Source organism: Aptenodytes forsteri, unplaced genomic scaffold (genome assembly GCF_000699145.1).
Source record: "Aptenodytes forsteri isolate BGI_AS27 unplaced genomic scaffold, ASM69914v1 Scaffold97, whole genome shotgun sequence".
In the NCBI taxonomy this organism is placed as follows: Eukaryota; Metazoa; Chordata; class Aves; order Sphenisciformes; family Spheniscidae; genus Aptenodytes; species Aptenodytes forsteri.
In genome coordinates this window covers 3,658,700-3,673,501 of record NW_008795036.1, presented here as the reverse complement: position 1 = coordinate 3,673,501, position 14,802 = coordinate 3,658,700, and the positions used below count along the sequence as shown (strand labels likewise).

The window sequence follows — 14,802 nt, the reverse complement described above, 5'->3', positions numbered from 1 at the left end:
GCCATTCTTCTCCACATTCAGCATATTTAGTGGACACTTTCAGGGCTTAAAAGAGCATGAGGAGCAGTTCTAGTTGTTGTCTGGTCTCTTAATTAATTCTGACTTACAGACATGAGGATCCATTGACAGCCAATAAACTCTGTTAGAGTCCCTCTCCATACCAAGGGGCAGACCTGGCATCCACTCCTTCCATGGCATAGCCTCTATTTTCAACCTAAATTTTCCCATGTTCTCTTTGGACTGTCTGATAGTTTCTATCCCCTCTGCCCCTTCCAGCTTTGGTGGTTTTGTTTTTTTCTTTTTTAGCTTTAATAGTCATTAGTGTTATGTTTATAGCACAGAAGCAACCCAAAGAAAAGCTAGAGATGGGAGTTGCACTATTATAAACAAGGAATTCTCAGCACTTGCCGTTTCCAATTAATTAGTTTAACTTCTTTTACTTACATTTGAAAGTGAGTGAATATTCCATGGCCAGGGCCAAAATTTATTCTTGGATCTGTACATAGGTAACAAAGCATACTGCAGCAGTTACACTTTGAAAATGGCTCTGTAGGAGAATAAAGAACACGAGGAAAGACTGTAATTAATGTAGTGCTAGACTAACTATAAAATACAATTTAAGGAATGGGAATAAGCATTCATGACCATTATCTGTATTATTATTATTATTTTTGGTTGAGGTTTTTTTAATATGGATTCTCTTGTGTGAAATCAACTTTATGATCTTTTCACGGGAATCTAAATGTTTAGGTCCTCTTCATGTTTGTTTGCTTGTATGCAGAAGGTCATTATATTAAAAAATAGATCCTACCAGGGATGCCAGTGCTTGTTGCAGTGAAGATGAATTTCTAGAGCCTTAGGGGAAAAAATGGTCACTGCCTTTCCCAGAAATATTTGAAAGGGCTAATGAAGTTTGGTGTATCTCAGTGGTATTGACGATGTATGGCCTGATGAGGGGAAGAAAAAACCCCAGGTCTTTCTGGAAAGCAGCAGGTAAAATAAATTTCTGTAGCCTTCCCCCTTCTAAATCTAATCAAATGAAACCACCTACAGGCCAATAAGCTTCTTGAGTGCACTTTGCCCTGGAAATAGTGTTTTATTACCACCCAAAATATAAATAATGCAATAAAAGAAAATGTTTGAGGTCTCCTTAATGAGCTATTGTTAAGGCACCCTTAGTTCTTATCTCCTTTCATAGCCTGACGCAAAGAGCAGCATCCAGTGGTCGAGAGTGTATTTTGAAGAGCTGCTGGGAAAGTACAAATGAGAAAACAGACTTAATTACACTGCTTACCGCATCTAGAGGTCCGTGTGGTTTGACCGGCTGTGTTAGGACACCCTGTAATTTGGAGGAATTCTCTGCGCACTGGCACCGTAAATGTACTGCTATCCAAAGGATGGTTAATAATCTAAAGTTGGCTGTTAACATTGCTGGAGCTGGTGTCTATAATTTCAGCGAGTGACCTGAATGACTCTGCAATGAAAGACTGAAATGTCACTCTCCTCCTTTACTTTGTTTGCCTTGAGCAAAGACTGCTCCAGATTGTGTACATCCACCGAGGTCCAAATGATGAAAGGGCAGTGCGTAAGCATAGATTCATGGCTCTGCTAAATCTCCCTGCTCTGGCAGAATAGTAGGGAGCATGGGGAGGAGGGCACGGGAGAAAAATGGGACGGTTTCCTCCAGAGCGGCTTCCACCGTGGCTATCTTTTCCCATCTCTGAGAGTGTAAAGGCGAGGCTGGCTATAGGGACCTGGCTCTCCCATGGTCTCTAGCTGCCGGCCACCAGTAAATCAGACCCGATGCCTGTGGCTAAAGGCAAAGCAAATGGTTTCCATTATCCAGGTATTTATTTTGCACCTGCTGCTGTGACATCTGTGTAATAACAGTTACGTATGACAAAAGGTAGGCTGACCTGACTTTGAGTATTTCATCGCTTCTTTTCATTGTGCTGAGTGAGCAAGCAAGCAGAGGACTCGTATTCTTCTCCGGAGGTGTTACAGACCATCCAGCTGAGACATCTATGGAGTGGCAAGTGCAAGGAGCTTTACCTTTGCTGTCAGGAATCCTAAACCCTTGCTTCCGTTGTGTCTCGTTGGTACAGCTCAGATGCAGTAAAGGAGTAAAATACTATCAGTAAATTTCAGAAAGTTCAGTATTTGCATTTCATTTGGAAACCTGTGACATTTTGGCATATTTTCACTGGAAGGCCAGGGCAATGCTGATTGAAGATCAGTGTCGGCATTAAAATATACAAGGTAGGGAGAGCTGGTGTGCTTCAGAGCAAAGCCAGACTGCCAGGCACAGAACCAGGCAGCCCTGGGCAGGGGATAAGACTGAGTGTTCAGGGTTGTTGTTTGTTTTTTTAAATACAGAGTTGAACAGAAAGACTAATTTGCTCACAGCACTCTGGGACTGTATCTTCTTGGAGTGAGACAGGTTCTTAATACTTGTGTGGTTTTTTTAAAATCTTTTCGACTTTTGTGCCTGTTGCCCGATGTAGAAGTGTCAGAATTGGGGTCTGTTCAACCTTTCCACTTACTGTGTGATAGATAGGAAAGCACTGGAAAAGTACCACTCTCCATATGCCCCCCCAATACAGTATGGCTAGCTTTCAAGGACTGAGAAACTTTTCCATCTTTGGATAAGTGTGAATGTCAGTTGTACTCTGGTAAAATTATGCTGGGAAGTCCCAACAAAATCTAAGCCTGAATGACTGTGTTTATTCCCCTCCAGCTATTATGAAGGGACTATCAACATTTTGTTTACTGAAAGGTTTAAGAGGTACTACTGCCATTTATATATGACAGACATGGTGAAGTCCTGACTATACTTCTGGAAGCAAAAAAATCATTGCCGTCACTTTTCCACCTTGCGTTACTCTGTAATTAGTTGAAAATGTGACATAATGCCAGGAAGGCGGAAGAAAAAATCTAGAAAGCAAGGACACTGGCATTAGTTCTCAGTGCAGTATATTTGTGAAGTACCGCTGTTAGACTTAGGACTGTACCTGATTTACATAGGGAAAAAAAAGCCTGTTGCTACTTGTTGAACTCGTCTGAGGTGAAGCACAAACTTTGGCTTTCCTCCAGTCACCTGAACACAACGCCACCAACAAAATCCTTTTTTGGCCCTGCTAGATACAACCTTTTTCTCAACAGCGTGTTTTATCCACAGCCCTCCATTCACGTTATAGGATTCTGGTTCATACCATGTGAACCACTGCTGAACTGTTTTGTACTGCTACAATTTCAGCTTTGTGGAAAAGGAGGAATATTTGGCTCCTTCCTCTTTGCACCATGACATGTATTTTGTGACTGCTGAACATGTCAGCTTTTCACAAACAAGAAAGGAAGAAATGCAATAGAAGCAGCCTCATCACATTAAACTGTAGCATTAACAGATAGAATGAAAGATGCTGCAAATGAAATCATACAGGTGGAAAGAGTCCTTGGTGGGTTGTTTCGGGTTTTTTTTCTCCCCATCTCACTAAAAAAGATCTTGTATATTGAAAACAAAAATGATGACTCTTTCTATGGTAAAATGGGAACTGTAAATATTTGCCATAAATCTACTCAAATTTTGTTGCAGAGCCTATAGGCAAAACTCCATGTGCTTTGTTAGGTTCAGGCATGTTACAAGACAAGGATAACATAACTCCCCCCCTGCAAAAGGAAAGAAAAACCTGAAACACTTCCAGCAGCCTCCTCCTCTATGATTATTTCACCTTTTTTTTTTTCCTGAGAGTAGGGAGGGAGGTGGAGAGAAAGAAGGGAAAGGAAGAATAGTTATCAAGTAACTCAGGATTTTGGAGGTGGGGGAGAACTGTTTTTTAAACTAGGATGGATGACAATCTGTCCCTCACACCTGAATTCATTTCGAGAAGAATGATACCCGAGAACTGGAGGGCTGCCCTTTTAGCAGTTTCTCTTGAGCAGGGCTCGCTCTGCCACCCCCGTCATCAGAGAACTCAGAGCTTGCAAAGCTGCTGTTGTTGCCACCGTAGGTCTTACAACATCGGCAAACACACTCAATTTCCCGAGACTTTGGGAGTTACCTGGAGGCCCTGGTAAATTTCACTATGATTTGAGGTTAGGCAGGTCTGCGTTAGAACTGCTTTTTCCAGCAGCATGAACACACGCACACACACGCGCGCAGGGAAATAAGAGCCAGGTTCTCCTCAGAGACGGTTTTTACACTGATTTCAAGAGCGTTATTCTTGTTCCTCATTTACATTCCCAGGAGAGGAAACTGACTCAATATCTCTCTTATTTGTAGGCACTTGTGATAGCAGATTGAGGTTTCCCAGCTCAGTAAGAAGTCAAATGATCCAATAACTGACTCTGCATCTCGATTACTGAGAATACAGGAAAAATAACATACTTTATCCACTTCCTGCTGGCTACTCTTGCCACACCCTATGCAGGGAGAAAAGGTATATTACGCTGCTTGTATGCAGGGGTTATTTCAAAAGTAACACAACCCAAGGAGAACCCCTCATTAGGGCTTCAATGAGGGATTACGCATAGGTGTCAAGGGGCAAATAAGCCAGACGTTCAGCGTTATCCTTGTTTAACGTTATAAAATGGCTTTCAAAACTCTGGATGCAAATAAAACTTTCTGATAGGCTGCCAGAAACAGTCATGCCAATAATGTCATGCCAACGTGAATGAAGTCGGAGTGTTTTTCTTTGTAGCGATCAGACATGCCACACAATGCATTTCTGTGGAGTTCTCTTTCTTGGGTGGTTGAAATCACTTGGCTCGCGGCCTCGTGCCTCCCAACTCACCTGAGGCATGCTGTAATCAGCCAGAACCGCGCTGCATGTCATGTCTTACTGCTTCCAGAAAATATACAAATTTCCTTTCCTTCTATTCCCTTTGTGAATTAGCCCCTTAGGGGTACGGTTTTAAGACAGCACTCAAGAAGTCTGTGCACAGAGCCTTGTAACGCATAATGAGATTTGTGTGCCTGCCTACTTCCTCTGAAAATGAACTCTAGAACAGCAGAAGTGACTTGGTCTGGCACTCGCTTGGTCCTTTTGACCTCCCTCTTGTGATGGAATATAAAGACTTCCTCCTCCTTCTCTTACAGAAAGCCCGGAGGGTATGTTTGTACGATGTGCTGCCTGGTCTTGCAGTAAACCGAGGCATTTCTTGTGGTTTTCAGTGTCCTCAGCTCCAGTTCTGAAGAAAGATAAGGCTGTTCGACACTTCACGGGATAAACTTGGCTTAAGAGTACAGGTGCAATGAGACTACATGTCCTGTGACAGAAGGCTTGAATGTAAAGTTTTTGCTTCAAAATGACATCAGAAAGCATTGTAAACCCAGGGAAGCTAAGTGCTTCTGACAAGTACAAAATTCTCACCTGCAGAATAGGTGCCAAGAACTCACGGTCTTTCCGAGCCCTTATTTGTTACTGCAGCACTGTGTAGGATTTAGTAAAGTTTCCCAGTGAAAACTGCCCTATGCAGAACCATGTAAGCTTCTCGTACACAGGCCGTTTGTAATGCTTTTTTGCAAGACCTACAGAAAAGCCAAACAGAGGGAGAATATGCTATAAACCACCACCAAAACCTCTGGGCTGCTCTGGATTGCGGGAAGGTTTCTTGCAGTCTGCCAGGATCCGTGCTGAGCGCCTGGGGAGCTGAAAACTGCTATTGTCCTGTGATAAGGGCTTTACGTGAAGCAGGCTCTGCTGGAGGCACAGCATAGGCTTAGAACTCGTGTTGAACCAGCACCGCCAAAATGCTCCTTATACCCAGCATCAATTGCAGCGATGTCAAAAGTCCTCCTGCCCTATAACCTAAGTAAAGAATGTGAGTTTGAGGGGAGGAAGTATACATTGGAAAGTATAACTGAGATCAAGGTATTGTGTGCCTTGGGCTGTGTACACAGAATTTTGTTGTCACTTGCTGAGAATCAGCAGGCCATACCTGACAGCTTCTTATTTTTTGCCTTGGACCTGGTGTACATGTACTTTTGCACTAGTAAAACACAGCCAGTAAGCGTTTACCCCCTCTAATGTTACCATTTCATCTGGTCTAATAAGGCCCAGCTTTTATTTATGTGCATATCTGTGCTTGTGAGAGGCAGGAAGAACACACCAGCTGGGGAGGAAGAAAAAAAAAGAAAAAGAAAAAAGATTCTTGAGTACCTACCCAAGGAGTTAATGCAATGGGCTATATGTGAAGGGGTTAAAACACTACACAGGTAGAGATCCTGTGGCAATTACAAATGTTATTGAAATAAAAACCAGAAACAGGAAGCCAAAAAACAGGTCCCTAAGGCAGGCATCTGTCTTAAATGATACCGTTTGTCAAGTTTCCAGCATCTTGTGGTTGTGAACACAAAAAGAAGTTCTGTGTTATACTAAGGACATTACATACTCATTAGTTGGAATGTTCCTGAAGTACATAATACAGGATTTTTATTTAATAAGAAGCAGCTACTTGCCACTGCGTTGTACATAAAATAAATTCTGGGCATGCTAATTGCCATTCAAGGATGTTCTACCTAATTTTTGACAGGTTTTCTTCCCCTCCCCCTTTAGACTACACGGTAAAAATTGTGAGCAGAATGTGTTGCTATAGTTTAAAAATCTTTTTAGAATATTTTCTTATTTCTGAAATCTGGATTCCTGCAATGGTGACTGTTGAAGGCTTTAATGCAGATATTAAAGAAAAAAGAAAAACAAGTTACCTATAGGAATATCGTAGAAAGAAGGGGAGTAGCAAGAAAGCAAAATACATATATATATATATACACACACACGTATGTAACCCAGCACAGTAAGTCTTCAAGTCATCACCCCCCATCTCGAAGAACAAACCTAACTGTAATTAATTGGTATAGTTCCTCTATCTGAACACTATTAGTGCATTAGAGTTAACTAATATATAAGCTTTCCCCTCGCTGCCCTGCCAATGACCTTAAGCTTCACATGGTAGGAAGGCCACTTGCTGTAGAATAGAAAAGTAATTTATCCACCATGATTGTTCAGCCCTGGCCCCTCTGTAAAACAGCGACTGACAATTGTGCTGTATTATGGATGGTACGTTTGTGGTGTGTACAATAGTGTGCAGAGCATCAAACTCACTTCCCTGAACACTGCAGGCAGGGTTTGAAAAGTGATCCTAGGAAGAAGAGACCACTTGCTGAGCGATGGCCTTCTATTTTCAAATCTTTTTTTTTCCCTCCAAATATCTCCCCCCCTTTTTTTTTGCCCCAAAGAGAGACCAATATTGTTTTCTCAGCTTAAGTAAGAGCAGTATGTAATTTTCCATTCATAAAAGTATCTTTTTAAAAAAAAAAAAAAAAAGGTTACTTTGCTTTTATTTTACCTGGGATTTCCCTGCTTCTTTCCACATTTCAGGATTTAGCATATTCCCTCAAAACATAATAAATTTCGATTCTGTAGCTTAAGGGATCCATCAGTTAAAATGTTAGTCTTTCATCTTTATTACCCTCCCATTAAAATGAAAGAAACCGGGACACACTTCAGTTTAGAAGAAGCAATTTAGTTGGTAATGTCCTTACTACTCAAGTCTTTACAAAGAGAGAAAGTGCATTATTGCTTATATTTCACACATCTATCTGCATAAGAAGCAACTAAAGCTTTCAGACACATACGATGTTAAATTTAATAATATTCTTTGATTAGATTATTTTATTACAACATTTTTCCATTACCAGTCATTTCCCGTACACATTTACATTCATAAAACCTGCAGGTTTTTCTTTGTTTGTGTGTGTGTATATGTATTCATAAAGCAAGGAAAAGATTTTCTGGTTTGCTACAGCTGTTAGATTCGAAAAGAACAGATTAATAACTAGCCACCACGTAGGACTAGGTTTTCTTGTCCACTGCACCAGTAACCCTTTGCTATAATGAGGACACAAAGAGGCTCACATCAGGCTGCTCCTCTTCTTCATAACTCAAAAGCGTCACAGTGGCAATAGCCTCTAGTGCTATTTGTCTTTAGTGCAGTTGTGACACTTCGGCATGATCCATAATTTGGCAGCTATTTACCGTGACATTTCCCTTCAGTGCAGCCATAACATTCAGTGAAGCCATTATTTGGTTCCATTTACCATATAAATTGTATTGTTGTGCATGCATGCTAGCAGCTACATTAGGTACCTGAAAATGAGTAAATCTTGTAAAATAGATACTAACAGTTATTCAGCAGAGAAATTTCTTTACTCCTCAGACAGAAGTAGGAATATATATAACATCTGCAAACACTACTGCAAACTTTTCCTTGAGAGACTGTAATTATGTGTATTTACATGACACAGCAGTTACTCATATCCACTTATTAAATATATACATTTTATACACACACACGCACACACACATACGCACACGTACAAATATATAGCAAACTATTGCTTGGTAGAAATCTAACTTAATTCAAAAAGGTATTAGGAGATTCCAGCATAGCAATTAAGTAGGAAGCATATCTGTAAAATGTGCTGAGGGTTGCAGGCCAGGAGAGAGTGAGTACGTGTGTGTCCATGTGTGCGTGCGTATGCACACATGTGACAGACTCAGGAAAGAAGCCAGCTCTTCATCTAGTTCTTTGTTGTTTTTCCATGGAAGCATATGTGTGTAGGAAAGGGAAATTCTGTTATTAGCCTCAGCAAACAATGCCAGATTCCTCTGTAGCAAATGCATTTAGAAAGGTAAAATTAGGATGTAGTGCTAGCAACCACATCTCAATGAGCTGCTATTATTAATAGTATTATTATTTAAATCCCTGCTCTCTACATATAGTATACTTAGTACTTCCCAGGCAAATGTATTATTATTTTTAATCATTTAAGTCCCCACTGTGCACACAGCTTTTAATACACCTTTTTTGCAAGCATATTAAGTGTATTGTTATTAATCCCTTGCTGTGACTCTACAGTATTTCTTTTCCTTGTATGTTCAATGTCCTATCATCACTTAAACCTCTCAGTGTGTGCATGCCATATACATTTTCCTATCCATCTAATATTTAAACATTATTTAAATCCATCATAGCTTACTTATTCAAAGTCAGCCGTGCTCCCATAACTGTAAGTTTGCAGAATATACTTTTAAATAAAGAGGAGAAGTTGGCTTTTTTTTCCCCTGCAAACCAAAAATTATTATGAATCTTGGCAGAAAAGCCTTATCTGCGTGTTTCAGAAATACTTTTCACCCACTCCCCGTCAATAATGTTCTCTTTCAGCAATCTAAATGACAGAAGTTGTATCTTTAAAAACAAAAATTACTACTTCATTCTGGATTCATTCGTGGAAGAGCAATCACGTATACCCTGAGCTGCCCCTTTAGCTTAACACGGGCATTTGATGAAAAGGACAAGCCCAATGGCCATAGCCCAACCCAAACACCGAAAGGGCTACAAAATTAGTACACTGGCCATACAAGTTCTGCATATAACAAACTTAAACTTTTTATTAACGCTGTAATCAGTATGAAAGTGCTAAATAATAAGCCTGAAGCCAAAACTAAAACCAACAAAATGGCATATCTGAAAATATATATATATACACATGTAAACCTTCCAAAGGTTCCTCTCTTCCCTTATTTTGATCAGTGAAAGAGCCTGAGGCAGTTGCATTACTCAATGTTATATATGAACTAACATATTAAAAAGAAAGTAGAATGCTGTATGTCCAAACAGAATCCTGTTACAAGAAGAATTTTTTATGACAAAAACATTTGGAATTCACTGCCTCAGAAACACCTAAATCTATTGGACTGGCAGTGATCAACACCTCTGAAAATCTGGCCACTTGGATGTGTTTTGGCATTTGACTGCAGGAACTTAATTTGAAAAATTGTTACCCGTGCAACTCTCCTGTGCATATCGCAGACGTAACCAATTGTATTCTTTTTATTTTTATTTTGCCCTAGTACATCCCAAATAGCCTTTTTTTTTTCAAGATGCATTTATTGACCAAGGGCACCGCCTTTTCTCTGAACAAGAGAATAAACCATGTGCCTAGGAATAAAATAGTGAGAACTTTGTATGCTCTGATCTTGTATGCTACTTGAGTGTTCGCATCTTTCTATTATCCAGTTGGAAGGCCAATATACCTTTCTAATTATGCAAACCCTTTCTAATTATGCAAAACACACAAAACACCACAGTATTTGTAATATTAGGGGGCAAAGAGAAAGTATGTTTCCAACAGCAGATCTAGGTGAAAACAAAAATCATAGTGGTTTGATGCTCAGCTTGAGTAAAAGAGAAATGGTAACGAAGACTCAAGCCATTCTGCTTTTCCCCAAAATCCTCCAAAGTGGAACTAAAGCCAGTAGTCAGACATGGCCCAAAAAAGGGACAGTTCTTTGTTGCACACAATTCTTTAGGATGCTAATGACATATGCACTAAAAAATTACAATAAAAGTGCGCTAAATCAAAGTTAAAAATACTTTTTCTAGTACTACTGAGTAAAATACAAGCTTTTCCTACATGTTACTTTTAAAAATGTCATGTACAGTCAGTCCTGAATAATGCCCAAAAATTAAGTTTACCCTGGATATTTTCCCTTCAACCCCTAGACATTATCAGTCTATCATTACGTTTATTATTAGATGTATGATCTCAGGAAATTTCCATCTCTCCAACTGCATACAAATGTATATAATTTCAAAAGACGTGGCAAAATCAGCCTCTAAGATCTTAAACGTTTGCTATGGAAAAAAAATGTAGAGCAAGCATAGTTTAAAGTATTTTATTGTTCTGGAAAATGTTACATTTCTAGCTGGAATTCCCACTGTATGTACTGTTAATAATATCTATTAAGTGAGGAAGAATTTTCAAAACTTTACAAAACCTTTTAACTGCACCCACTAGATAATCTATGGCCGAGCGTCAGTACGTGTACGGGTTACTGTGACTGTAGATTTAAAATGGTCTTGCTGTTTGTAAAAGGGCTTCTGCAGAAGTGGTATTTGGTAAAAGTAGAAGCAGCAGCCTGATTATGGGAAGTCACAACAAGAATCATCGGTCAAAGAAGTCTACAAGACAGAGATTACCTACAAAGGAGCTAGTCAGCAAGAACCGTATCAATATGAATAAATGCCACAAATATTTAAATAGCTTTTTAAACTTTATTAAATCTTCAAAGAATATACAGGACCTGAACACACGTGAACATGGCTCAAAACCCCACTTCAATAATCTTGTAATACTGACTAAAGGGGAGACTGGACAGTTAACAGTAGCAAATGAAAAGGCAAGAAAATGAGATTATGTTGCAACTTGGAGTTAAAGACTTAAAATAAAATTGCACAGTTGTTTCTAGTTACGAAAGACATAATTAAAAAAAAGTCAAGTCGCTTTTCTGAATATTACTGACAAGTCAGAATTGGAGGATAAATGTCCCCTGTGTAACCAGTCAAGGAATATTACTATGATCCATGATGCAACTGAATTATGATTATCGTGTTTGTGACAAAAAATGAAGAGCGTAATTTTTTCCAGAAACTTCAAGAGATTAATAGAGCAACCACAAGATACGACTCTTTACTTAGTCTTGTTCTAACAATTTTATTTTTAAATCAGGGAATCAAAATTGCAGAAAGGAATTTTTTTTTCTGAGCTGAACTATATATAAAGTATTACCAAACCAGTCTGACAGACTAAATCTGCCTCTGCATCAAGACTTACCCTGTCAAGAACAATGTTCTTGTCTCATGCTAGCCTAAGCGACAGAATCAAACACAGACCCATTAAGTCCATGCTATAGCCACCAATTTAAGCACTTTTAAGAAAAAACCAAAAAACCTTTTTATTAACACCTTAATGCTGTTTTTTAATATAATATCCATTACTAAGCTTAAAAAAAGATTGTTTCTGAGGCATAAAGTGCCCATTTTCTCTCTTCTGATTTATATCATTGTTCTGTTTTTACAGCTTACTGTTGACAGAGTGAGGTAATTCAACTACAATTTTTCCAATGTTTTTTCCCATGTACATGTAATCTACAGCACGGAATACAGACTCCAAGCCAGTGAACTTGCCCTCCAGAGACGTGTCTCCAAAGTCCACCTCACAAACCAGGTCTCCTCTTTCATACATCTCGAGCAAGTGCTTCAGAGCCATTTTGTATTCAGAAAGGTAATGGTTCAAGAAGAAACCCCGGATGCTGGCAGACTTCTTCAATAGTTTTGCTGGCAATAACTCCGCTTTAATGGGCTGAAGGCCAGTAGGGTTTTGGTAGCCAGCAATAAACCCAATAACTATCAGGCACCCTTTGGTAGCCAAGGAGTTAAGAGCCAAGTCAAACATCTTTCCCCCAACAGATTCATACACTACATCCACACCTTCGGGGTAGTCCTTCCTAAGAACAGATTCAACATTTTCAGTTTTATAGTTGATCGTACGGTCACAGCCAATGGATTTCAGAAAACCACCCTTTTCATCACTGGAGCAGGTTCCAATTACATGGCATTTTGCCTTCTTTGCAAGCTGCACAGCGAACTGGCCCGTTCCTCCAGCCGCTGCTGTCACCAGAACCTTCTTGCCTTCAGACAGCTCCCCCAGCTCTTTCAAACTGATGTATGCGGTAGCGCCACTTACCATTAAAGTCAGAAACTCGGGTTTCACAGAGGGTAGAGGAACTGCTTGTTTGGCAGGCACAACTGTGTATTCAGCAAAGGAACCTGCTTTCACGTAGGCCACAGCTTGACCCACTGTATAATCAGCGCTAGCACTGAGTCCTAAAGCCACCACATCACCGACACCTTCAAAACCTATATCAAATGGGGGTTTAACTGATGCGTCATATCGACCAGCTGAGTAGTTTATGTCAGATGCATTAATGCCGACAAATCTAGAAGAAAACAAAAATGTATTAACGAGATTTATTCCTCACCAAGTCTTTGTCACACGAGAAACCTTCAATTTAAATTCGTGGGATAAGTATGAGACTTTTTTCTGATTATTGGTATATTTGAATAATGAGTACACTCCAGAGACTACTTCCATCAGACTTTTGTAGTTTACGTTCTGTTACTATAGAATTAAAAGATAAATTTGCTAAAAGAAAAAAACAAAAAGCAAAAACCAACTTATATTTTCCTCAGGTCCATTTGGCCAAACTAAGCAAGCTAAAAATAATTCTGTACAAGATTAAAGGATGAAAATTAATTGACCACCTTATACAAGATGTGAAAACACCGAGGAATAAAATGTGCAAAGCGGTAAATATGTGGATTCTGGCAACAAATTTACATTTTTGAATATAATAATACTGTTAATGACTAACGATCATATTAACTATCGATGTCATTTGCAAGGTCATGTTACTGTAGGCAAGTACTTTTTAATTGATGGAGTCACTACAGCAAATTTGCCTTTTGATGTAGCTAATGTCAACGTTAAAATATTTTTCTTTATATAAATTACTCGCAACACATCAAAACAACCTTGCACAGAAGGACCAAAATTATAAGACTGAGTATCAAGTCCTACTGACCTCTAACAGGTGAAAATGGATGCTAATTTTTTTTTTAGAAAAAGAGAGACATTCTCACAACTTGATTAAGCACGAGGAGATAATGCCTAAAAGAAAGGTATGATCTAGCTTAACCACAAAGAATATTTTAGTAACACTTTTTTTTTTTTTAAACCATAATATTATCTCTATACAGGAAAGGGAAGAGAGACTGGGGAAGATTCTGCTAACTGGAAAATGTAAAAAAGAAACACGTACAAGAGAAAACACCAGGACTTTTACTACATGTGGAAGTGGCAACCTGAAAGGTGTACCTGCTACCATGCAAAAGCTGCAGAAGTATGCACACAGCGCACTTTTAATTGTTGCAGCTAGCAATAGGCTCAAATCATATGTGTGTGTAGTTTTCAATTGCTTGCACACAGAGCAAGAAGAACTAAAACCGCTTAGCTCATTTTGATTTCCTTCATTCTTTATAGCATGGGGAGCCTCAAACTTTCACCAACGTAATGTGTTACATATAAAAAGACACGTACATATGAACATATCCGTGCATAAAACAGGTGAAAGCGACTGTTGCTCTTTTTAATTCTGCCTTTAATTCACTGCTCAGCCGCAACAAAAAAATGCCTGCGTCTTGTTCGTAGATACTAAAAATCCCCTATTATCCCGCTTTAAAGTAACTCCCAAACAGTACTCCTAAAAGACATACAAAAATTGTTAACGGAGCAGCAGCTTCCGAGACAAACCGTGTCCCTCGGGCGCCAGGGAGAAGGGCTCGGAGCACCGAGGCGAGACTTGCCGGCGCTGCGCTAGCCTCCTCCCGCTTTTACACCCCAACTTCTGTGGAAGGGAGCTGAGGCTGAGAGGCCGGCGGGGACCTGTGCTCGCCCCCTCCCCGGTCTCATCCTTTCGCCCAACTGGGGGCTCTCGGCAGCTGTCAGGCCAGCGCCCTAGGCGCTCACTCTGCCCCCGCACCAGCCCCCGGCCCCAACCCGAAAGGCAGGTCCTCGCTTCCCGCTGGGCTGAGCCTCCCTCCTCACGCTACCGGCGCACATCTGCTTTCGCACGGTGCGGAGCAGCCGTGCCCTTGGCCGGGGCAGTGCACCCTATAGAAGGGGAGGCAGAGCAGTGGTAATAGTAACAAGCCCCCGTCTCCCTCCCTCTAGGAGCTCCCCCTTCTTCTCAGCGCTGCGCTCCAGCGGGGAGAGCACAAAGGCAGGTAAATAACCCTCTGAGGACAAAAACTTTGCGTGCGGGGAAGGGGCAAGTCGTGCAGTGGGCCAGACGCCGGCCGAGCAGGACTCCAGCACACGCACCGTTGCTTTTGTTCTGGAGC

The 14,802-nt window shown here is 40.3% G+C and overlaps 1 protein-coding gene across 1 annotated transcript in view; it reads right to left on the bottom strand.

Moving 5' to 3' along the window:
* Positions 1 to 11,097: 11,097 nt before the first annotated feature.
* The window catches only part of ZADH2 (zinc binding alcohol dehydrogenase domain containing 2), an 8,323-nt gene continuing 4,618 nt past the window's right edge, over positions 11,098 to 14,802 (bottom strand). The window contains exon 2 of the mRNA XM_009276672.2: positions 11,098 to 12,839. Coding sequence (XP_009274947.1) covers positions 11,915 to 12,839 — 925 coding nt within the window. The 3' untranslated portion in view covers positions 11,098 to 11,914. The remainder of the gene's footprint in view (positions 12,840 to 14,802) is intronic.